Source organism: Thunnus thynnus, chromosome 18 (genome assembly GCF_963924715.1).
Source record: "Thunnus thynnus chromosome 18, fThuThy2.1, whole genome shotgun sequence".
NCBI lineage: Eukaryota > Metazoa > Chordata > Actinopteri > Scombriformes > Scombridae > Thunnus > Thunnus thynnus.
In genome coordinates, this window is record NC_089534.1 from 25,211,560 (window position 1) to 25,238,024 (window position 26,465).

General features: G+C 41.8%; 1 protein-coding gene across 5 annotated transcripts in view; it reads right to left on the reverse strand.

The window, feature by feature from the left end:
- Positions 1-26,465, reverse strand: part of enah (ENAH actin regulator) — a 130,487-nt gene that overhangs the window by 87,236 nt on the left and 16,786 nt on the right. For 2 of the 5 annotated variants that reach the window (XM_067573171.1, XM_067573170.1), the window contains exon 1: positions 21,931-22,067. The exons of 2 other annotated variants lie outside the window; for them this stretch is intronic. In XM_067573171.1, coding sequence (XP_067429272.1) covers positions 21,931-22,052 — 122 coding nt within the window. In that variant the 5' untranslated portion in view covers positions 22,053-22,067. Of the gene's footprint in view, positions 1-10,836; positions 11,075-21,930; positions 22,068-26,465 lie in introns of those variants that run through there. One more of the 5 variants, XM_067573168.1, reaches the window with a different exon arrangement.

Genomic DNA, 26,465 nt, shown 5'->3' on the forward strand with positions numbered 1-26,465 from the left:
GAAGGTTCAAGGAGGGGAGGGGAGGGAAGGGGAGGTGGTGGTGGGGGGGGGGTATTTCTCTTCTATTGCTCTCTGTGTCACCTTTCTTTCTCTCGCCTCGCTCCCTACAGTGCATCTATCTCACACCTTTTGTCTCCCACTTGATCTCTCCCTCTTCCATCTGTCCGTCGGCTCCCTCCTCCCTTCCTCCCTCCCAGCTCCTCGCTCCACTTTTATCTGTGCGACTCTCCATGCGCTCGCACTCTCTCTCTATTTCTAACTCGCCACACACCCACCCAACTCATCTCTCTCTCTCTCTCTCTCTCTCTCTCTCTCACTGGCTCTGAGATAAATATGCTAAGAGAGTTGGGAAGAATGAGCAGCCAGAATTAGTGATGTTTGGTGGCAGTGGAGCAGGGATTAGTTGAGCGTTTCCTGGCATCTGTCAAACATGCAGTAGTGACATGGGGGGGGGGGGGATTCTCCTTTTCAACAGCACACCGACACGTGTGGCAACATTGCAAGGCTTTAGATTCACTATCTATATATGGTGCGTTTGTGAGCATGTTGAGGGTTTGTTTGTGTGTGCCTACACTGCAATTCACTTTCATTCTTTCCATTTCAGATGTAATCAATCGCCACTGAGCTGAATAAAAACATACAGTACATACTGGAGTAGTCACACTTCAGTATGTTCCTCGGTTTCGGAGTCACCTGCTGACAGCTATTTATGCTGATTTATGGTTTAACTGTATATAAAGTAAGGCGGCACAGCAGGGCTGCTCCATTATGGAAAAAATCATAATCGTGATTGTTTTGGTCAATATTGAGATCACAATTATTTAACACGATTACTCACTTTGGAAACATCATGCATTCAGTGAACTTTTTAAAAAACTTGTCTTTTTAACAGTGGATTTCCTTCAACTTTAAATATAATTCAACTGAAAAACAAATTTAAAAAATAAATGTAAAAACTGAGATAAATAAGTAATATACACTATATAATATATATATAACTAAATTAATAATATAAACATAATAAATTAAATCAAAATAAATGAGATCAACTTATTCCACAACGTACTGAAAACTATTAAACATATATTCAATATATAAAAATAATAAATCTAAATAAATGAGATCCAAATAATTGAGATCATATTATTGCAGTGATTATTAAGATGCATGTTGTGTGGAGAGTGATCAATAATAAAATGATCATTCATCATGGTGCTCTGAGAAACAAGAGTTTTGACAGAAATCAGTGTGTTTACACGTATTTCAGTAACCAGGTTACAGCTGATTCCTTAACTGTCATATGAAGGAGAAACCTGCTTTCTGTAAGTAGTACGGGATCAGAGAAACCTGATTTCCACAAGTAGATTTTACTCCCTGGAGAACAGCGATTTCTCTGCCATGTGTTCGTGTAACCAGGTTTCTAATCAGCTTTGTTCAAGTAAACATGTGGCACAATAACACACTGCAGACGGAGAAAGCACAGCGCCGAGCAGCTGGAAGAAAGGAGAGATCGTTACACGGAGGGAAGCGTCCTCATATCTAAGATGATAGAATCCAAAGTCTGACTGAATCTAAAACAAAGTGGCCTGTAAATGTCGAAATAAGTCCGTTTCCACCACTGAACATTTGAGCTCTGCTCTGCCTGTATGTCTCACACTGCACCGCCCAGCTGCTCCGACACACAATGCACTGGATTTATGATGCAAAATGAGAGCATCATTGTGAAACCGAATGCGGCACAATAATCGTTTGATCTCGATTATCTTGTTTTCATAATCTTTGGAGGCCCAAATCATAACTGAAAATAAAATATGATTAATTGCCCTGCTCTAAAAACTTTCCCTCCCTCTACAGGTGGTGCAGTGGTTGGTTAGCACTGTCACCTCACAGCAAGAGGGTTCTGGGTTGGAACCCACCGGTCAGCTGGAGCCTTTCTGTGTTGACTGTGCATGTTCTCCTCATGCCTGTGTGGATTCCCTCCAGGTACTCCGGCTTCCTCCCACAGACCAAAACATGCTGCTCAGGTTAATGGGTAACTCTAAATTGCCCGTAGCTGTGAATGTGAGTGTGTCTCTATACTATATGTCAGCCCTGTGATTGACTGGTTACCTGTCCGGGGTTGTACCCGCCTCTCACCCAATGTTGGCTGAGATTGTCTCCAGCTCCCCCACAACCCTCTAGAGGATAAGCAGTAAAGGAAATGGATGGATGGATATAAAGTAGTTGAAACTAGCTGCACCTCCAGCAGCTACAACAGTAACATGCTGCTCTAACACTGATGCTTCACTATTAATAATCTAATGATGTCATATATAATAATACATCAGTCACTTTTACTGCAATACTTGAACTACATTTTTTAGGGTGTTGTCAGCTTAACATTTGGGCTTTTTCCCCACTGTGCTAATATTTACTGTGCTGCAACCCTTTCTGGGTTTTAGTGGTTGCTATGCCAACTCTTATGGTAATTTGGGGAGTTTGTCGGCCATTTTTTTCCCTCTGTTGTGTTTTGTTTTGTTTATGTCAAGGACTTTGAGCGAGCGTTTTTTAAAGCTTCACACGCTAGCTTTCAGCATGATCTAACTACAGCGACGATGACAGAGCAGCTTGTGAGGCGGTTTCACCTCGTCGCTGTTTTGTGTGCAGTGAAAATGTCATTGAGCGAGCGGGTGATGTGAAGGTGAAACGTATTAATTACTGAGAGATGAAGACAGAGCGCTGGTGGGTCGGATCCAACGAACCTGATGGATATTTCAGAGCATTCTAACCCTTCTGGAGAGCATCTACAAACAACCAACTTTGAGAATGAGGCGAATGATGAAGCAAACACGACACTATTAACAACCAAAGCGTGATGTGTAATATGCACACATCCTTAATACTAACAAGCCTGGTGACAGCCTAATAACTAGAATGTAGATGTACTATGCCTTCTGAAAACCAAATGAGGAAAAAACTAGTAATAAAAGTACATTTTTGTGGTGTCGCACATGATTTTTTCCGAGTCCGACGAATGCAACAGTGGTGCTGGTGTTTGCGTGTGTCTTTCCATGCAGCTGTCACTAACAAATAATCGACTTGTTGACCAGCACATGATTCTTCCAGGGTTTGAATTAAAACTTGTGATTCGCAGTGAAGGCTACTAACTAATTCACGGGTTGATGTAATTACTACGAATGTTCGACATAAAGGCTGGTTTTTTCCTCTTTCGCCGTTGGACAGCTGGCTGGATAGGCGTGAAATCAGATCAGGCATGTGCCAATGCTGGCGTGCACTGTGTTTTCAGGGTAGGGCACAGGATAGAGCAAACACACACACACATATACACACACACACAGGGCTGCGAGGGGAGGCTGTACCCAACTCTCAGAGGTCGGAACAACGAGGGCTTGAGGAGAGATATATATTTGTGTCTTTGCTCGGCACATTAACGTGCGCGCTGACAAACTGAGTCGACGCTGTGCTTAACTGAGACTTTGGCACAACACATTACTGACTGACACGTGTACACCTACACACACAAACACATTTCAATCACTCCGTCAGCGCTTAAATCATCATAAAGGGTAGTAGAGATAGTAGATAACGCCGCGGCTTTAAAAATGATTGCTATGGCTTGTTTGGAGGCATGTTTTACGACATATACATGACTTGCCAAACTGAATGAAATCTGGGCAAATACTAATGTGAACATTTTCCTCATTACTTTGCTTAATGATGTGATCATAATTATTAAACACAGCTACGAGACATTTGCAGGATTTGAGTTATTTTTAGTGACAATGCCTTACTTCTGCTAACACACATTCTACCCACAGTCAGAAATACACAGAGCTGCTCAACTAATGCACGGAACTATTAAAAAAAAAAAAGACTTTTTAAAAAGCAAGCGGAACGTGCCCCCCGGGGAAAACGGGCCGTGACGGATTAAAGGTCTGCGACGAGAGCGGTTTGTCACACTTGGGTTAAGCACACAGTCAAAAGCTGTCCAAACACTGCGCACACATCAAGAGCTATTACAATCAATTAGAGGGAAAGATGAGAGAGCGGTGTGAGGCACCTGTAATAAAGCTCCTGCCTGTTTTAGCGGCACAGATGATGCGAGGGAGGAGAGGAGGAAGAGATGGGGGGGGGAGAGGATGGAGAGACAGAAGGACAGAGAGAGAGAGAGCTGAGTCTTCAGATACTTCCATCATAACGTCTATTATAAATGCATAAGAGCTTGATTTGTGCCACAGTTTACTACTGGGCTCCATTTCTTCACAGTCACAGTCTGAGTTTTAAACTTGGCTTTGTAATTTGTACCAACAGAACCTGACTGACGGATCAATAGTTCTGTTAACTTGTGTTCTTTGGTTGTAGGATGCAGGAAAACTTGTTTTTTTAAAGTTCACTCCATGTTTTCTTTATATCAAGTGACAACTACAACAGCTTGGGGCTGAAGGCAGCGTGGAAGTAACTTAATGTGCCACCGATGGCCGCTGGATGCTCTAACTGACTTCTCTGTAGGAATACTGAATACTTTCAACGAGCCATTATGGTCTCAATCGCTTCATTCCAGTGTGCTGGTGGTCATTCACTAATAAGATTTGTTGTGTGGGCGTTGATTGACAGCTGTGATTGACAGTTGGCTCACCTGCTATTAAATACATGTAATTAGATACATTTGTAGTTTCACATTTAAATTGTCTGGTTATTACTTTCACAACGTCGGTCTTAAAATGAAATAATGAGTTGACTGAATGTCTAATGGATTTCTTAACTCATCAGATTAAGTTATTTATAAACATTGTTAACATATTAGCAGGCATTCCCAGCATGCACTGCATTAAAGTTAAGATGCTCCAGTAATCTTTCAGGGTATTTCATTGTGATTTTGCTATGAAATATTGTAAACAAGAGTCTACAGAGCAAACAATGTAAAGATGACACACAATTTATACTGGTCAATATACAGTCTATGTCAATACCCATACACCTGCAATAAGCTGATGATATCATCCAATATATCAGTCATGCTCTAATACTACAGCTAGCATCCCTTCTAACAAGACTAGGTCAAAACCTAGTATATAGCTGCAGCGTGTATGAAAGGCTAGAGGAAGTGCGCCAAGCTCTGACTGAAGCCAATTTGACAGAGAGCCTTTCTCAATACCAAGCACGCCAAGTTCAGACTTGGCAGGTTGGACTCAGGAGTACAAAGTTCTGAGGACGTGAGGACGTGGTACGGTCATTCTGCAATTGGAACAGCTGTGTACCTGCTGACAGCAGCAGCTCAGTTTCGACACAACTACCTGACTGTACTGTAACAAAATCATCTCACCTCAAAGCTCCACTGATGCTTGTTTTCCCTCACAAAAAAAAAATAACCTCACTGACAGAGAGACAGCCTGTAACGTAGCTATAATAAAAAATAAAAACTGTTATGTAGCTTAATAAAATAAAACATTTAATATAGACTGATCTTTTCATTTTAACGCATTTATATTTATTAAAATGTGCTGAATAGAAACAAAGGCAGCGGGAGGAGAGAGAGGTGGAGGTGAGCAGCGACATGTCCTCTCGCCCCTGAGGCCTGATGCCGTTTCAGGTTGTGTCTCTGCAGGAGGCTGCAGGGCACAGGTGGCTCAGATGCCACAGACACACGCACACTGTTCATATAGCATGAGCTAATATTCCCACACAACACATTCAAAAGCTCTGAATACAATACATAAAACAGCAACAACATTTTCATGCTTCCTGCTTTATTCAAATAGTGGTTTTAATTGAATAATTTAAATTTTGATTTGAATACTTTCACATACTGTATAGTGCAGTTATGGAGCATTTGCACTGGGTGATGATGTCTCTCAGGAAGCTATGAAAGAGCAAGAAAGTAGACCCTCTAACATGCTGCTAGTCAGTATCAAAAGTGCAAGTCACTTTTGACGGGTCACCATCGTAAGATCAACTCTGGACACTCAATTTGGCAGTCAAAGTGTTAAGACTCAGATCAAATACGCAAAGAGATTAAAATTAACATACGTAAAGATCACAATAAAGCCAGTATCTAATCAGAGACTTCCTCTCTCTGCGTTCTGATTCCTGCCAACACAAACATGACATCGTGTGTTATCAACACTGTCTTTAAACGGCCCCTGACCGAGTCCCGCTGAGAGGACGATAATTCACTGTCAGCCCTCCTCTTTAATTAAACTCCACAAACAGCCTCCTCTTCTTAATGTGTGTGTGTGTGTGTGTGTGTGTGTGTGGGTGTGTGGGTGGTAGTGAGGGATGGAGATGACATCATCAGACAAGTCAGCAGTCCTTTTTGAAACAGCAGGCAAGAAAAACAACAACTACAGCTGAGTAATCGGAGAGAGAGAGAGAGAGATGCCATTCTTTTCTTTGCCTGTTCAGCCACACTGGTGATAAGCAGTCAGTTTGTGGACTACACAAACATTTTCTGAAGAGTTTGCCATCTTCTAACATGACATTCTGTGATACCAGATTTCTTGGCCACTGAAGAGACAATGTGCAATTTCTGAGTTTAAGCCAATAAGTAACTCCTGTAGGATGGACTGGATTGGACATTTGGGGTCTGACTCACTGTGACTGTACACAGATAAGCAAAAACTTGTTAGCCTAGCAACGTCAACTCTACAAACAACACTCTCACTGTATCGAGTACTGTATCACTGTAAAGGTGTTCGGACTGCTTGAATTAATACAAATCATCTTGAATGACTACACTGACCACCTTAACCAAACTAGTAATGAGACAGAGGGATTTACTGAGAAAAGAAAAGAAAAAAAAAACAGATGGTCCAACAAAGATAGCCTTATTTTAGGCAAAGTGAGCATAGAGAAAGATGAATTGCCGCGGTGTCAGGTGGTTTCCTGCGATGACTGGAGAGCACGCAGGGACGACAGCGTAGAGAGACGAGATGAGCAGGCGGACCGGTGAGGCAGGGAGACAGCACGGCAGAACAGAGACAAAACAAACAGGAAGATGAAGGGAGGGCTGTGAAGAGGCAGAAAGAGAATGAGAAATGAAGAAGAAAAAAAAAAGAAAACATAAAGGACAGAAGAGAAGAATAGGAAGAAGAAAGTTGGACAACAAGACGGAGCCTGATTTCAAAAGAAAAGGCAGCTTATATACCGCCAAAGATTCTTTAATTAGGAGGATATAGTTTAATCTAAGTGTCTCCTGATAACTGGATGACCTTTAAACATGGACAAACACAAAGTAGATCATCAGGTGACAGTGATGTCACAGGCTGAGTCCATCATTTGTTGTCCCTGAGCAGGACAGTGGGGCCCTGTCTGCTCCAAGGTAACTGTGTGTCTCAGGGCACACGCATAGCTAATAAGTTCCCTATCAAGTGGCAGACAGGTGCAGCAAAACTGACAGGAAGGTGTGTCCATAAGACAGTGCCGGTGCTTTGACAATAATAGTGCATTTTATTCGAAACAAAGGGATCCTGATGATACATGATATGGTTACAGTTCTCACACAACAGGTAGTGTGAGAACACGATGGACAGAGAGCTTCTTATTACTGCCTACATAGCAAAACTGACCAGACTACCGTGCAAAACAAACAGCCTTTGTCCTTTCATAACTCCCACAGGATGCTTTCAGGTACACTGAAAGGCAGGCGGATCATTTTACATGAGAGCACACCAAGGAGAAAGACCTGAAACAGATATTACTCGGCAGAAGCTCATGTGCTGGTTTGGCTTTTGTTTCTCCTCATAATCTTTTTCACTTCTTCATCCGCGGCCTGAACGTGAAACGAAGGTGTGGCTCTAACCTTGACTTTCGCACAAGTGCTGGAACGCTTACACTGATGCAGCATCTGAGATAAAAAAAAGTAGCCTTGAATGTTGATCCCGTCGGGAGTGAAGCAGTTAAGCAAAGCAGCGTTTTCTGTTATCTCTTGTGCCAGCGATTCATCTTGTATGACATACTTCTCCTTGGATATGAGACTAAAAGGCGATACAACAAGACTGCCAACAGTCAGCTGGCAGGTGTGTCGGTGTCGGCGTAGCAGGTGAATCACTCAACAGAAAGAGACATGAGAAAGGAGAAGTGTGTTATTGGAATAAAATGTTACAAGCTGAGAAAATATGATTTGGAAAGGACTTGTGCTCTCTTCAATAAAAGCAGAAATTACAACTGTCATTACAAACATCTGGAGAGTAACACTTTGAGGGCACATGTGGTTATCAATTGCAATATTAAACTTTTTCACACAAATTTAGCATACAATACATATTGTTACACAAGCCTGTCTCTGTTAGAGTTTGGTTCTGATAGATGATTCTGTTTTGAATCAAGTTGCGGTTTATCAGCAAACACTCATATTTAGCTGGCACTGATATATATCGATACAGCATTGATATATATCAACTGCAGCTAGCTATTCTTAACCCTAGGGCCCACTGCAACATGCTAAAGCACAGTCCACAACCCAAAAATATTCAATTTACTATCATATAAAGTAGGCCCAAGATGCAAATTCTCACATTTCATAACCTAAAGCCATCAAATGGTTGGCATTTATGCTTGAAAAATGACTTATATTATCAAATTGTTTCATTTTCTTTCCATCAACTAACTGCTTGATCGTTAGCTCTAATCCAATAAGTTAAGCAAGAAAAGGCAAATGAAAACTGGCTGGCTGTTGTGTGGGTAATGTGCCTTCTGCCAGCATTAGTCTGTGTTTGGCCAAACATCATTTGTCATGTAAAAGAGACGTTGCTCTGCGACATCACTCTACAATTATGAGTGGATAATGTGTTTTTGTAGATAAACAAGACCAACAGAGTGGCGAGTTTTCTCTATTGAAACAATCTAGCCATGTCTGGTCATTTTCAGTTGTAACAATCTATCAATCAGTTTAAAAGTTCTGAATCTCCAGTAGTTCGAGCAAGTTGCTTTTTTTCTGATATGCTGTTCATCTCATTCTCAGGTTCCAGCGGTTCAAACATTTACCAGACTGCCACTCAAAACTGTGGTAGCACAGTTTTTGATTTTAGATACAAAAGTTGAAACCTGAACCTAAATTGATTCAATTCAGCTTCCAGTGACCTTCAGGGTGTTTTTGGCCATAGACCATCTGCTGTGGGTGTCCACTAGTGAGCAGGCCTATGGCCAGACACAACGGATATATGAGAAGCCTTTCAATACAAGTGAACATTGGAATAACTATCATTTTTGGTTCCATTGCTGATTGGTTCCATTTGTGTTTGTAGTCACTTGGAGGTTCAGGATGCTTTTCCAGGGTAGATAATTAGTGACAAGATGAGTGATGGTGGACTGATGACAAACTTGCTGCTTCAGCACAGGTGTCATTTATAACATTAACGATGGTTCCACCCCAGTAAGCCATGCAACTGTCAGTACACACGACAGGCCTTTTTTCACAGCAGACAGTTTGACTTAGTAGGAAAAGCACAGGTGTTACTAACAACATAAAACATGGCTCTGTTTATTCAAATATATTCAAGTGTCCCACAAAGCCAAGACAGTGTGACAGTGAGCAAGCATGTGCAATACCATGACCCTGAATCTGAAGCATCCAAATGGAATTCAGCTATCATTCATTTTATTAATTACACATCTGCTTTTCCTGCATCCAACCACAATAAAACAAGCTGATATAATGTACCCAAATACAGCATATTCAATATGAATATCTGTTTGTTTGTTTAGTTCTATCCAATCATTACGCTCCACAAATGAATACTATGAATAGAACACAACATTGTCTCAGAACAATCCGGGAAACATCGGACTAAAATCATCCTTCAAGACCACGGAGCACAGACAGCGAGACGCTTCAGTTCTCTCTGTGGGACAGCAGCATAACTCTGTGTTGCTGTCATTTGACCTGCACTGCTTCTGTTGTCCAGTCTGGACAATGATGTCATTGTTGCCGGGTGAACTCGCCCCGCGTGGCAGCAAGACCGACACAACAGGTGACATGGCAGACGGACGCTAAGTCAACACTGCAGTTTTATGAAGGAGGGGACGTCGTGCTGGACAAAGAATAACTGAAAACATAATTCAGCTACGGGAGAGACATGCTGGGATTGCAGATATTTACAGATCAGCATCGTCTATTTACATATGAAACACAAGGCAGAGAAAAAAATCTAGCAAACGGATTCCTTGACTCCTCTGTTGAGCTCACGCCGTTTCTAGCAGATGCTGAATTTGCTTACAGTAGGGAAATTACCTTCACAGACATAAACCACCCCCCATCATGAACATACACTTTTACAATAACTCAAGGGAGCAAGTCCACAAACATCCTCTTGGAGATACAACTGCAGCTCCAAAGGCAGCAAAAGGAAAAGTGTCCCATCACCTCATGGCGAGACGAATCATATCCTGTGACTGAGCTAGAGACTCCCTCTGATTGGACCCTGAGAAATTTACAGCCACTGCTGTTCTATAAATATAAACGCTAGCGAGAGAGGCTCTTTTAGGCAGGGGATTCGAATAATGAATGAATAGGCGAAAGGCGCTAAAAGCTAAAGCTAGTTTCTCATCTGAGTGGAAAGAGAGGCAAAAGAGATGAACAGTAGAGCAGATAGACGGGCAGAAAGGCAGGCAGGCGTACAGAAAGACAGGGCTAATCCTCAATCATAAGCCGGCTTCTAAGATCCCTCAGAGCCTGTATTGTAAATGCTAAACCTGCTTTGTAGGTGATAATACTGAAGTTAAGTGAAGGGAAGATATTTAATACAGACGATCAAGCCTCATTTCATTTGAATGACCTACTGCAATCTTTCTACCCCTAAATCCCACAGTAGCTCCCGCCAATCACATCCAGAAACTTACGAGTCACGAGTCATCTTGGCGTCAGTAACGGGTGAATCCGGCACCTCCACCTAAGAGAAAATCTGCGGTTGGAAGCGTTTGGTCTTATTCTTGAAGTCTCCACTTTCTCCGCAGAGTGACTGACTGAGCAGCTGTTTGGCTGGTTGGACCACTGACTGACTGACTGGCTGACTTCAGAGGGGGAAAGTGAACCGGCCTTTAGACGGACAGTGACAGTGGGAAGGCACACACCCACCCGCATGGCCTGCTGGAAGCAACCCCCCTGCCCATTTCCTCTTATGCACCCGCCCCCCACTCGCTCACCTCACTGGAGCCAGGGCTAAAAGTGGAGCAGCTGGGTGGGGGTGTGAAGGGGTGCAATGGGTCTACAAGTTGGGGGTCGTCGGGGAGGGCAGCCCCTTCCTGAGGAATGTCTCTCAGCACTGTCCTAAAATAGTTATTCTGACCTGTACGAGTCATCAGCCTGGATTATCCGGGGGATGGTTGGGGCTCTACCTTATCTCATTCCAATACAGATGTTACCATGTGGTACCAAAGAAGGAAATAAGTCATTTTGAACAAACGGTGTCATAGATGCTGGTTCTCCCATTCTGTAATCCGTACTCAGACCTTTCTTTAAACAATATCCTCATTGATAGTGAACACAGAAACAAAGGAATCTCCCAAACAATGAAACTATATTAACCCTATAGGTTTATGTTGTGGCCACCAGCTTTATCAATTTTAAATCAGTTTCTGAGAAAGCATGTCCTGTCCTGGTGGATGGGTCTAAATACTACTATACCAACTGTGAGCCACCTCACCTTGTCTATGGGAAAAATGAATGGGACTTTCATTTCCAGAACCAAGGACTCACAAAATAGCTCCTCCAACTGGCTGGCTCCAGCCAGTGGCACCTCACACCTCCAAAAACGTCTAATTTCCAAAAGATGTTATTGGATAAACTGACCACATATTAGGGATCTAAATGGTTACTTTCTTGCCTGAAAATATATTAAAACTTAATAAAGTGACAGATAAACAGTCCGACAGCGAGCCATGGATACACAGCATGCCTTGCAGTCTGACGAAGATAGCCGAGGGCCGAGCACCTGTCGGGATGGGTCAGGATGCTGAACGTGATGTAATTTCCCTGGCAAATCTGAGGGGAAACCAATCATTGCTGGGTGACACCAAGAACGTCTTCGTGGAAAGACCGTCTGAAAGTGCCGTTATCCGCAGAGACTGACTGACAGACGTGAGACTCTTTGAATGATCTAGTTTATTGGAAGCATACTGAGGCCTTTTCTCCATTGAATTACAATTAGTAGAAATGGAACCTGCCATAAGGTTGATGAATTTCTGGGTTGTAGTCAACAAATGTTTATCATTCAGTGTGTGAACAGTCACGTTTGACACTTCATAATGCTAAAACAAGAAAGCAAAGACCTTCAGAATGCATTTGATGTGAAAGTATATCAGTCTCGTCAGTTTGAATTACTGTACAGCGTCCTGTATATAGCCTGGCTGCACTCGAGTACAGGATTGATTTGAATCCCACTGGATCAATGGAACCACAGAATTAGAAATGTTTGCCTCCCGTGGGGAGATGGAAACACAGTTTGAGGGCCAGGGAATGAAGCACTCAATGGACCAATGCTATGGACAACATTCCAAGGTGTTTCAGGTCAATATGTAATATACTCATGGTCACTGTGTGAGTGCCAGTGGTGATTGGGTGCAGTGGTTGAGGGAACCTGAGGGGCTACATTGATCCTACATTCCTGATTTATCACTTCCCCGTTTGCATTTCAACTGCAATGGCATGTGCTGTTTTCACCTGACAAAAGGCATATATGTCACAGTATCAGTAACGCAAGTCTACCACTCATGTCACATATGGCCTTGACCCTAATAGGATATGTAGGTTAGAGGGTTCATCTAAAGGGCACCAAGGAGGTCAAAGGTCAAAGCTATCTGGTGTCTGTCTTTTCCAGATAAACCAGGAGTCACTTGTGCCCACTGCTACAGTATGTCAGCACTTAAATAGCCTGTGCTGTCTGCAGATTCCTCATCTGGAGGTTTCAAACTTCTAGCGCAAATAGATACAGTATGTCTTTCATCATTTTCATCTGTGACAAAATGTTGCCGTTTCAATTACATACAGAAAGTTAAGTGAGCTCAAAAGGAGAATAATCCCCTTCATGGTTGCTAAAATCCCAAAATTAAACCTATTAACCATGTAGTACTGTAGTTCAAGCCCACAAAGTGATACAGAGAAATTATTCTACTTACACTCATGCACCATTGTTTGCTTCTTTTCTTCTAAGTCTCTCTTAAAAGTCTAGTTCTAGTTCAGTCGACATGTAATGAAGTCCTGACCTTGTCCTTCTACTGTCAGAAATAATATTTCATCTGCTGTTGGAGTAGAAAAACAACAGCCACAAGGTTTCTCAGGGCTACTGGAAATACAGCAAAATATAGCTTTAGGCATATGCTGCATATGCTTGTACATTGTCTTAGTCATTTCCTGTACAACAAGGACACTTATTGATCACACGGACAGTGTTTACGTCATAATTTGTAAGACCTTCACCTGGTGTGTCTCTGGAAAGCACTGAAGGCTTTCTGGTCCTCATAGGTTTATAGATTACAGTCTTAACTTCAAAATGGAAGCTATTCTAGAAATTCCTCCATTGATCCATCAATACACTCTTGTACAGGGAGAGAAAAGCTGGTTTGTTGTAACACTTGTAGCAAATCTGACACTTAAAGGTCAATATGTACATTCTATTTTTCTGCTGTGAGTTGAAAAGTTTAATGACATGAAGGAAGAAGAGTTCACTGGTGGATTCTACAACTTATTTCACCGTTGAAGTTTGGGATTGGTTTGGATTGGATTAGATAAAGAATTCTTTATTCTGACAGTGCAGTGACAAGATGGATTCTTTAATTCCTGTTTGCTCACCTAACATATTCATTCAGTGTGTTTAAAGGATTACTACTGTCAAGTGACATCACTTCAGACAATTTATCAGATTTCACACAGCTCCCTCCGGGGCCAAAATAGACTACACAACTTTTTTCAGTTATGCAGTAGAACTCCCCAACACCTGGAAACCTGGTTCCCCTACAAAATGAGAAAGACAGCTTGTCTAATAATTACTGTGGTTAAGCTGAGTTGTTTTTGTTTTTTTTTTTACCTCTGTTACCACACACCACAAGGAGGAAAATGATTTCTATAGATTCATCTAACATGAATCACTAACTATGTTAAATCAGTTCATTCGTTGTGTTTCATGGTTTGGTGATTTATTTCATTTCACTGAGCTTAGGAGATGACATGTGAGAAACTGATTACAGTCAGTTAATCAGATAAACACGACATGCATCTTATTTTTCTCATGTATTTAACCTTTTTCAGGCTTGTGCCATGACGACAGTGATACGGACATGTTAGTAATAGTGTCATCATGACTGTCACATAAAAGTGCAGTGTTTCCCCTATATTCATTCTACATATGTTCCCCCATATATTCATAATTCTGCAGCAGTGAATTATGAGCACAGCTGCTGAAGTTTCACATGATCATTAATATCAAAGGGCTACTAAAGATTTTCACTCGCACACTGTGTAAGCACAATAACACCCTATGTTATCTTTGAATTGTTTTGAGTCATCAAGTAGTGCATCAAAATCCCAGAATCCTCCTTTTTATTCTTCAAAGTACTGTTATACAGGCTGTGTCAGTTAATAGATGCTGCAGCTTCTCAAGACCACAAAAAGTTTCATCTGTTTTGTCCCCAACTGCTGGAAAAGTCAAGGGGGTTAGCCCTTAGTTAGCGACAATGGGTTAGCCTAACCTGACCAGGCTCACTACAAATTCAAACTCACTTAAGGCGGACTGACCTTTAAGGTGGACCAGCTATTCTCATTTTAATGTCAATCTTAGCCGCTCCTGAGCAGAGAACAAGTTTTGCTCAGCAAAATGCAAATTCAGACATGAGACTGACATGTGAAATTGGCATCAGATCTATTTAAAAAGGGCAATCATTTTGCAGCAGGGGGTTGAGAAGCTTCCATTCTGTCGCTGTAGTTCTGCAGGAGCTCTACAAACAACCAGGAGAGAGAGACAGACAGCGAGGAAGAGAAAAGGGGAAGAGCTAGACGGGCAGTGGCAAGGAAACCAGAATTATCCATGGCAATAAACCTCCTCCTTGACTAAACAGAGAAAGAGCCAGTGTATCACTTCTTTTAAAGTTTCCCACTCCCCCTCTGCCCACTCTCAAACACACTCTCCATTCATTCACTCCTTTCCCTTCAGCCCATTCTCTCGCTCCATTCCTCCCTCAGCATCTCCTTCTTTCCCACTCTGTCTATCCTAAACTCTCTCTTCCTGATTCTCTCTCTCTCTTTCACTCCCTCTCCGCCTCTTCCTTCATTCACTGTCTCTCCCCTCGTCTCCTCAGCTCACCTCTCATGCTAATAGGCCATTCATGTGGTCTCTATGGTGATGTACTTTTCATTCCGTTGGAGAGGAACGGCCCAATGGACTGACAGGATTAGGGAGACACGGAGCAACCTGTGTGAATGTGTGTGTGTGTGTGTGTGTGTGTGTGTGTGTGTGTGTGAGCACATGGACGTGTTTGAGCTACACATGGTCAAAAACAGAAAAGAAGCAGATTATTTCGGGTTTTTCCATTTAAAGGTGCAGTGTGTAGGTTAGTGACATCTAGCGGTGAGGTTGCACATTGCAACAAACTGAATAACCCCCTCCCCTCCCCCTCCAAGCGTGCAGGAGAACCTACAGTGGCCACGAAACTTGCGAAAGGTCCTCTCTAGAGCCAGTGTTTGGTTTGTCTGTTCTGGGCTACCGTAGAAACATGGCGGTGCAGATTTTCTTTCTTTCTTTCTTTCAGTGGCCAATCAATCAATGCATCTCTACTTGAAATGGCATTAAACATACGGGAATCACTTGAGATGAGAGAAAATGAGGGGTCTCACAATGAGAGAAACAATCCATTAATAAGAAGAATCTACCTATCAGCCTGATATCCAAGTATTCACATTCCGAGCCTTCAGCTATGGTGACGAACAACTGGAAAGATGCAGCCTCCCCCTTGTGGTAAATGGCAATTCAAAATAAATCCAGAAATATATAGCTAGCTTCAAACCTCTTCATTTGTGCAGAGAGAAAGCTAAACAAACTACAACAACTACTACTACAACTTTATTCTATCTAAAACAGTAGCCTAGCATACCTTTGCTTAGTTAGCTCGTTTAAAGTCAAATAGCTTCTTGGACAGCGTTAAGTAAACATCAATATTATTTAATAATTAATTAAAAAATATGTTTTTCTTGTTGTTCCTACAGTTGGATGTAAGCTTCAATGTGCAGAATGATGTATGTGCAGAGTTTGTTTTCACATTCATCTAATGAAGAGGTAAAGTTTCTCTGTGCCCATTGAAAGTCTGATTTTAAGGGGCGTGGCCTAAGAGCAGGATTTGTGACATCACAACTAGTTTGGAATCCAATCCTGGTCCAATATTCAACTTACACAAGTGTGATGTGGAAACTTGAAGCCTCCAGTGCACAAACACTGAGAATGGACTTTACAGTGAAGTAGGAGACATCCTGTGTCCAGAAGTTAATCTTCTGAAATGAAATATATTTGCATATTAATAGATTCTGAATTTTTAATGAGAGAGAAGGAGTAGATGGAATTTTAAGGATTTTAATGTGGTAATTATACTTTTTTTGGAGAAAAACCATATCAGCACACATCATTGAAAACTGAATGATTAATCATCACAACACAATTCCTGAGAAGTGCAACAACAGCTCCATGTCATTTCACACACACACAATTTCAGCCCAGGATTTATTATGACTAAGCCCAAGCCTTACACATCACTGTCACAGCCTGACTGGTTAAACCTGCTGAAAGTGGGGACAATGCTTACAGCTCTGTGTGTGTGTGTGTGTGTGTGTGTGTGTGTGTGTGTACATGAAAAACATAAAAACATAGATCAGCCAGCATTGCAGTGCTGACTTGGCTATCTTAAGAACAGCAAACATTAGCTGTGTAGCTGTGTTTAGTAGCAACGCTCTGTTGCTACAATAAGCTCAGAGAGTCCCATCTATCAAACTCCAGTGTGGTTACACACAGGGGGGGTGAGAGTGAGATGGAAAGAGACGAAATTTCATGAAAGAATTTCCTGTCCACAATAAGAGTACTTATCAATTTTTCCATGATGTGAAAGCGACAGGAAGAAAATGAGATGAGATGCAAAATTGTTTTTTTATTGCGAGGATACGGCAAAAACTCCATAGTCAGCATGGTCCTGAGCCTGGCCCAGGTGAAGAGTCTCTTGACTCAAAGGTGAAACGGGGGGGGTTGGTGGTGGTGGGTGCCAGTGAGATGAGCTACGCAGATGCAAAGGTTGAAAGGGCTAGTTTATGAATGGAAATTGCACAATAGACAGAGATTGGATGAAGAGCTGAAGTGAGAGGCAGGAGAAGAAGAGGCTGGAATACAGTGGACAGTGAGCATGTAGCCTTAACTTAGTGTCATTACAGAAATGTCTGACTTGATAAACCTAGCATACCTCCCAATAAAAACATGCCAGTCCTAAGATGAGAGGTTTAGGAAGATAGCTAAAAACACACTATTCAGAGGGAAATGCATCTCTGTCCATTATTAAAAAATAATAAACATTTGTTTTTTTTACACCAGCTTTTATTTTCTGTCTAAAGAAACCTCTCATTCCTGCAGTATAATCCACTTCTCTGTTGTCCATATGCTCAGACACTATGCTCCAAACACTTTTTTTGTCCAAATATGGCTAAATCCACAGTTTCTGACAGAGCTTTGTAGGGTGAGTGCAACATGAGAGCTGTGTATTTAGCTGTATTTTGGCAAAACTATGATAGTTTGGAACATACTGAGCATTCACTGAGTCAAAAGTAAGTAACTTATCAAAGCCTGACCTCTGTTTCATTAGTGTTTTCTACAGGTTTGCAACTAACTAAGTCACAGAGAGTAGAGCCTTGCTCAAGGGCGGTAGCATTTTAAAAAGGGATGGACTCTGCAAACTCATTCTATTTATCAAGTCTACCAGGAATTTCAACTTTCTTGCTGAAATTTCTTTCTTTGCTGTCAACATTAAAGTAATTTTTTTATGTTAACAATGGATCTAACGACTGAACGTGCAATGTGAAAGTAGTCACTCATAGTGATGAACCTACAGAGAATTAATACCCCACTCTTCAGCTCCCCTCAGCTCGTGTGTGCGTTTTAGCGTCTTTCAGCTCATTGTTTTGGTTTTACAAACCAAAACTTTACTATTTTGGTTCACTCTCACCACTCTCATCAACCTTGTTTCCGGCCAGCTGTTTTCAGTGAAAAAAGCTGTGAGAAATATGCAGCGCACTAGCTACTCAGCACCAAACAGCAAACAGACACTAGCTGGTGAACACAGTGGAACGTTTAGCAGGTAAAGACTCAGATATTTCCCTCAGGAGTTGGTGGAGAACAAAACAGCACCTAAAAGAGAGTAAATATCGGACTTACATGTAGTCAATAACAATTTATAAGACGGAAATATATCAGTGTTGTGTTTATAGCTTGTTGCACTGCCCCCATGTGGCCAAAAAAAATGCATGCAGGTTTGATGATGGTGGACTTCCTAACTGGAATTATGCAAGTCTTTTAACTTGAAAAACTATGGTTAACTTGCTACCTTCTGCAAATGTATTCCAGTCCCACAATTCAAGTAGTCACCTGGTTTAGTTTACAGGTATTAAGCACTGGACTAACTTGTTCATGTGATTGACAGGTTGTAGGCGCTCCCACCAGCTGCAGACTAGACTGCATTGTGATTGGTCAGATACCAGAGGCACACAAAGCTTATATGAATGCACTTATCAGAACGTGCCGATCAGATTTGGATCTGTTATCTCACTCACCAAACCTCATTATTTCTTGTGTAAATTAAAATTAGTAGCATTTTATCCATGAAAAGGAGTTGAATACAGAGCAGCTTAAACGTCCCTGCTGAACCGCTCCGGCACACTCTCTCTTCCTCTCTCATTAATCTCTCTCTCTCTCTTCCTCTTCTTATATCAGACACAAAAGGTGTCTCAGGCAGCTCCTGCAAATGAATTTGAAGATAACAGGAGCCTTCATTATTTTCCAACCTGAAGTAATCTAACGCTTAGGTCTGACAGATGCTGACAAAGAAGTTATGTTGAGAGACTTGTGCCACATGAGTTGCAGTTTTATACAATAACAGCACCAGTGAATATCAGCCTGTTTCTAATCAAGCCGTAGAGAAATGCTGAGCTGCTGGTGGCGTGAGGACAATTTCAATGGCGTGCTCGTGTCAGATAGCGTGGTGGCCTGGTGATAACGCTGGCAGGTTATCGCAGCCGCGTTAATATTCTGTCATTGTTAATTTCTTTCTTATCCCGCCCGCGTACAGGAACGACCTCTTTACCCTTGCTGCTCGAAATCAACGTCAGGCAGTGAAAACCTGTAAAGCCGTGTCCCATTTCTCACAACAAAAACACAGCGCTGCCCGTCTTTTAGCTTCATCAGAGGAGGACTCTGATGCTGATGTTTACTCACAAGCACAGTCTTTAAAATCTCCCCCCCAAGCATCCATTAACAAAGTAAGTGTCCAGTTTTTCCACTGACTTTAAAGAAAAGAGGAGAGCTGTTTGTAAAAAAAAAAAAAAAAAAAAGGTTTTGTTGAGGCCGTTCCTACTCGGCCTCCTCTGCATCCAGTTTGTGCTGAGCCTGTGGAATTCCACTCACAGAGGGGTCTGTTTATGAGTGTGTTGGTGTTTTATTTAGGACTTTGACGGAGCGTTTGCGAATGTGCCTGTGTTTGTTGTACAGACTGCTGCCACTCTTCGACTGCCTTTACACGGCTGTGAGGGCTGCTGGCTGCTGCAGAGATGTGAGACGATGAGCTAAACAAAGTCTAAACTAGGGCTGCCCTCCGCCAGATTTTCCTAGTCGACTAGTAGTTGTCAGTTCAAGCCATTAGTCGACTAGTTGTCGCACGTTTGTGATATTAATTTAATCATTTAAATATATATTTTAGGGGGCATCAGAAAATGGTTTGAGTTCCAGTAACATTGATAACACTGTGCAACATTACAGAGAAATACAAAACCATAATAATGAGCCTTTAAAATATACATTTTACAAGCACACGCACAAAGTGAGCCGCCTGTTAACAACAATGCTAATGTCAAAAGTGGTAACAATTCTGAATGTGTCGGAACACTCACCAAGGAGACTGAGTTACCTTTTTCAGTCACGTGGGTCTGTTAGTTCCGTTAAATCCTCCTATATCTCATTTCAGGTGGTTTCCTGGCAGGAAAGTGCTGAAGCTGACAGATATTTCACAGCAGACCGGATCACTGACTGAGTGATAAAGTTAAACCATTGGTCTGCCTTCGGCAGTCTTCACTGGTCGCCTCAGCCTGGTGTCACTTCCTGTATCCGTTGTTTCAAATTAAAGCCCTCTGGCGTTTTTTACAAGGTCCAGCCATTAACCAGGTTCGGCGCAGCTCCAGAATTTTTTTTTTTTCCTGCGACTAACTGAGCAATGAAAACTTGGTTGACTACGACTTCTCATCAACTAAAGGTTGTTCGAGTGTAAGCTCCACGACAAGAAGTGGATGCACTCATTAAAAGTGGAGACATCCTTGATGGTTTTGCAACAGTCTGATGATCACATGAGATCCTAACTACATCTCAAGAATGCATTTTGCAGTCACACAGAATAGACTCCTGCAGCAATCTGGTCAGACTAGTCAGACATACATTCCAGATAATCATTTCCATAAATATTAGCAGAAGCTGAACAGGTTGCCATGCCAACCCATAATGGTAACCAGGGATCTAGTTTGCCATATTTCTTGTATTCACTGAGGAACTGTCAGAAAACATTGCACGTTGGGTATGCATTGGCAACTTAAAGCCATCTGCAATCCCCTTGTTCTTTACCTGTGATCTGTCATTTAACTACTGAGAGCACCATGATAACACTCATCATTACATTTAGATTGCCAATTAGATGGATGGAAGAACATGACAGAAATGCTTGATTATGGTTATTTTTCACATTACGTCTGAGTCTCTATCCTGGACTCCCTTTAAAAGGCCTCAACGGCTCCTTCTGTCCACAATATTACAAAGTCTCACAGACTATTAGTCAGATCAGGTGGCGGGGGGGGGGGGGGGGGGATGAGCGAGGGAATGAGAGAAAGAGTACAAAGCCTGTTAATAAGCTGAGTGATGGTGGAGAGGCAAAGAGGAATCTGGCCTGCAGAGAGGAAGAGAAGCTGTTGCAGGATTTACATGTTAGGCGTTTAGCTGACAGCATTTTCAAAGTCAGCAATGCAAGCCTTGATTAATTATCTTGTTAGGTCCTTTTATTATAGCTGACTGTTTTATAACTTTCATTTCATTCGCAACTTTTGGAAAAAACAAAAAGTGCAACACAAACACTATTATTAAATATAGCTGCAGCTCAAAAGTATTAGCACTTTAATCAGAGGGAGGATGTTTTTCTCGGTTTGATTAACAAAGTATTTCACTGCTGTGTAAAACCCTCAGGTCTACAGCTGAAGTCCCACTGGAGAAAAATCTTTAATTATTTTGAAATTAAGAAACAGTTTTTTTTACATCTTAGCATATCACCCCACCACCGATCAGTTTTCTGGGCATGCTTTCCACTGCAGAATAAGAACCCTTTGTCACACACAATCCAATCAGCCTTGAGGGCAAAAGGGTGAAAAACAGATTGATTCCTCTGGGCCTCTGTACCTGCTGTAGTTCACAGTGGTGCAGATGAGATGAGACCGAGCTGACGCGGTTGGAATCGAACATAAATCACCTGGGGAGCCATTAAACTTCAAGAAACTTCTTAAACTTAAAGTATGAATGTGTGCGTGTTCTACATTCCTTTATGAAGTTCCTGACGAGCTCTGGAAAGCTTGAAGTCCGTGTGACAAAACACAAGAGCTAGCTTCACTTATCCACCGCAGTGGAAAAATCCTACAATCAACTCATGAAACAACAGATGCCTTCTTTTTACTTTTCTCTGCTCCTTCTTTTCAGCAGATTCCAGTGAGTCGGTGAGGATGAACAGCCACAGCAGTGACTCCCTGCAACACAATATACCAGATACGATGCACATTCTTCAACATTTTCTGACATATTATAGACTAAAACAATTAAAAGACAAATGAATAATGAAAACAGTCATTAGCTGTGGTTCTATTTGACATGAATGCCAACAGCCAGGCCTATACTTGGCACCTAAAAGCTTCTTCAACCGACTATTTACACTCAAAACACACACCGACCACGCTAAGTACTATGAAGCATAATCAAAATAATTAATACCACATTCTTATCTCTGGTTTGTATGTGTGTGTGTATATATATGTCTCTCAGCTCATGAGCAGATAAGAGTTGCAGTCTCTCTATGTACTGTTGGTGTTTGCACAGAGGTCTTTTACTCAGTAAGGAATTTCACAAAGACAACAGGAGCTCAGCCAAAGCATCAGCAAAAGAAACAAAAAGCCCTGATGAAGCTGCCAGCTCCCCTCCTCTCACCTGGCTTTCCCTTTGCTTTGCGTTTTTCTCAATTACTGAAAATATTTATGGAACTCTAGATTATAGCCTCCCTCCCCTTCCTCCTATATTACTGCTTACTCTTTATTGCCACTGCTAATACACTGTCTGCCCATGACTTGGAGCTGCAGCTTAAGTTTGTTTACTTTGTCTCTCGTTTCCTACGGTGTAACGCCGGCACTCTGGCAGCCAGCCGGCTTCTGTCAATCAAACGCAGACACCGACAGCCTGGGCCAGAGAGTAACGTGAACAGTCAGCTGACGTTAGGTTGTTTAACTCATGTTTTTAGCAAAAAAACTTCAAAAAAGACACAGTTCTTGCTAACGTTTAAATGTCAAGATGGTACAGAGTGGTGTTTCTTTCTCTAAGAAATCATCCGTGTCAGTAGTCTAGTAGTTGTAGTAGTAGATTTTATGGGGGACAACTGGGCTCATGGAGGTTGTGACGCTACATTCTGGCTCAATCCCTATAAGAGAAACAGAAAAGCTAGTGTTAATATTCAGACAGTGCTACTAAACACCCAGACATTCTCAAGCCTGAGTGTGTTTGTACGTGTGTGTGCATGCGTTCCCACTTTTAAGTACTTTCTGTCAATGCCAGTGGTGCTGGATTCTCCAGCAGAGCTTTATGTATGTGATGAGCGTTGTAGCTTTAAACCCGGGTCGGTGTTGGACTTGCATACTGATGACTCCTAACGCTGAGCTGAGGAAGCTAGAAACTTCTCTCTCTCTCTCACACACACACGGACTCACAGATATAAACGCACTCGTCATAACTGCTGTCAGGGCCCTAATAAATTGGCCGTGTTCGCGGTGTGAAACAATAGCTCCGACCCATCTGTTGGTGTGGGTGTGAGAGAGAGACGGAGAGAAGCGAGAGAGGAGGTAGAGAGGTGGGGCGTTGGGAGAGAGAGAGAGAGATGATGATGATGAGAGGAACGACATGGGGATGAATGAAGAAGAGACAGCAAGAGAGAGAGAGAAATAGAGAGAGAGAGGTGAGACAGAAACAGAACAGCTGATGTATTTTTACAAGCCTCAAATATCTGCTAAAGAGCTGATAATGCCTCCTGCTGCTGCTCATTGCACGCATACATTTTAATGAGGAGGAATAACTGAGGAAAAAGAGATGAGATTTCAGCTTTTATCAATCTGATGAATGATTTTTACTCTATAAAAGCCGCATCAGCACAGAAAGTGGAATTTTTTTTTAACTGTGAAGAGGCTATGGCAGTTGAAAAGTTGAACTGAATTCAGAGAGCAATTAGAGAGGACGTTTCAAACCCAGTTTCTGTATTGTCAGAGAGAGAGAGAGATTTTTTTGTCACACTGATTAGAAATGAATAGAAAGATCTGCATTTTAACACTCACAAAAGATGGTTTATCTAACAGTTTTCAGAAAAAATGTCCTTCACAATTTGATGGGAATACAAACGGAAAATAGAACAAAGCTAGAAAATGAGGAGATGGAGAAAGACAGAGAGGATAAAACAAAAAAAAAAAAAAAGGAAGGAGGGAGAGAGAGAAAGCAAGAAGCCGGAGGGGGGGAGGAGAAAGAGAGAGAGAGAGAGAGAGGAGGAGATAAGCTGAATGGCCAGAGTGAAGTGTTTCTCTTTATCTTGAGCTGATAAGACCAGCCTTGGCTCACACAGTGGAAGATGTAGGACAGACACTGCTCCAGGTCTCTCTCGCTCTAACACATGCCACACACACACACACACACACACACACACACACACACACACACACACACACACACACACACACACACACATATAAATTCCCAGGCTGACTTTGAGGAAGTTTAAAGACATTCACAAACATATAAACAGATTTTTTTATTAAAGGATAAATCTGTAGTTATTTTATCCTTTCTTAACGTTCTTTCTTCATAACGTTCCAACTCTCTATATATGCACTGCAGTTTTTAGCAAATGTTACTCAAACTGGAGAAAATAGTGCATTTGTTAGGGACTAGTTTCAGCAGCGTATTAATACAAACTTGTAGAGATGAAATGATTAGCCAATTAATCTATTACTTAAAAGAAAATCAGCAATTGCATTTATCAATTAATCATTTAAATCTTTTTTTTTCCAAAAATCTCAAAAATTAACTGACTTCAACTTCTCAACTGTATAAATCTACTAGTTCTCATAGTCTTCTATGATAGTAAACTGAAGATCTAACTGCAGCTGACACATGCTTGCAACTACTAAAGGGCAACGCTGTTACTAAGTGACAACAAATGGGGTTTTTACGGGAAAGTATGGACTGACTGACTGACTGGTACAGATTGTAGTCTGTGACCTCCGACCTGAGAAAGAACAACACACAGTGGAGACAGGAGAAAGGACAGACAGCTGCTGTGGGTGAGAGGGGACAGATGGACAAACAGAGCAGCCACCTCTTTTTGGTCTTCACACACATTTACACTCAGACAATCAACCATCTTCACCTAAAAAAAAAAAAAAAATCACAGCATCTCATCACACCGGCCTCACAATGGCTTAGACAGGTCAAGCTTCACACATACACACATACACACACACATACACAAACACACACACACACACATTGAAATCCATAGAAAAAAGGCAGCATGTTTCAACAATTGGCAGTCTTTCCCACACAGAGAGGAGCCACAGCGAGTGAGAGGAAGCACAGCATCTAGTCTGGACTGGATCATCAGACAGCCCCCACCAAAAAACACACACACACAAATACAATTTACACACACACACACACATACACAGAGCCTGGCTGGCAGGGTAGGATATTGGGCATTAGGTTGGCAGAGGCATTACAGCCTGCCACATAAGCCTCTTCCAGTTTTTACTACCACTGACATCTGCTGCCTGAGGTTACATGTGTGGATACAGCACTTACAGCGTCGCTGACAGCAACACTGGGAATATGATCTGCACGACATAACACTCGTAGCGGAGACGCTGAAAAGCAAAACTGTGTGTGAATAATTGAGCTCATTTGATTCCTTCTGTGCAAATTACAAAAAAAAGAAGTGGACTGCAGGTGTAGGACACAGGAATTAACAACACGTCTTCAACCTTTAATACAAAACAGGTTGACAGGATGTCCACAGATAACTCATTTTAAATTGCATAATAAAAGCACACAGGTAGGTACCAGTGTCCTGCACATTGTGTCATTTTGCGATGGTTAAAACGCCGTCCGGAACAATGAGTTAAAATTACAGCAGAGCACAGTGGATATTTTATCCCTCAACCTTCCTGTAATGTTAATCCTGTCCAAATGGAGCTTTAAATAAAGATGAAACTCTACCAGTTAAATCATCACTCCAAAAGATGAACAACTGCATTCAAAAAATCATCTGGTTCTTTGATGAAAAGTCGAAGGACAAGCCAGTTTGCAAAGTTAACTACAATTCCCACGGTGCATTTGGGCAAGAAACATACAATCACCAAGCTTAAAACTCAGCTGTAAACTATTGGGAAAACTGATTTTACAGTTTTCAGATTCTGGGTTGATTTTAGATGAATTGAGAAACTTTGGCATCATGTTTTGTTTCCAACTGCAACAACCTGATTTGCGTAACTACAGCTTTGATTCATGCCTCTGATTGGCTGCTTCTCCACAGCAAATTTGTAGTCTCAAAACTTGAAAAGCTGTGGCACCCAGGTGATGTGACCTCAGACTTGACAAAGCTTCTCCAGAGCCACAGAAGTTATTAAAAAACTGTTTTCACAGGGTGAGAAGAACTCCATATAACTGCTAAACTGACTTTGATATGTTAAATTGGTGGAGTGCCACTTTAAAGGAAAGCTGTCACAGAAGCTTTACTCTGTTAATGCAACTTAATTGTCAAACATACCTAATCTAAACTGGACTGGCTCCAGTGTACTTTTAGCAAATTTTAAAACATGATCGGACATCCCTACTAAAACGTCCGAGACACTGAATCCCCGCCAGCTGCGGAGCTGCGGCTCAGTAACTGACCCTGAGCTCAAATATCAA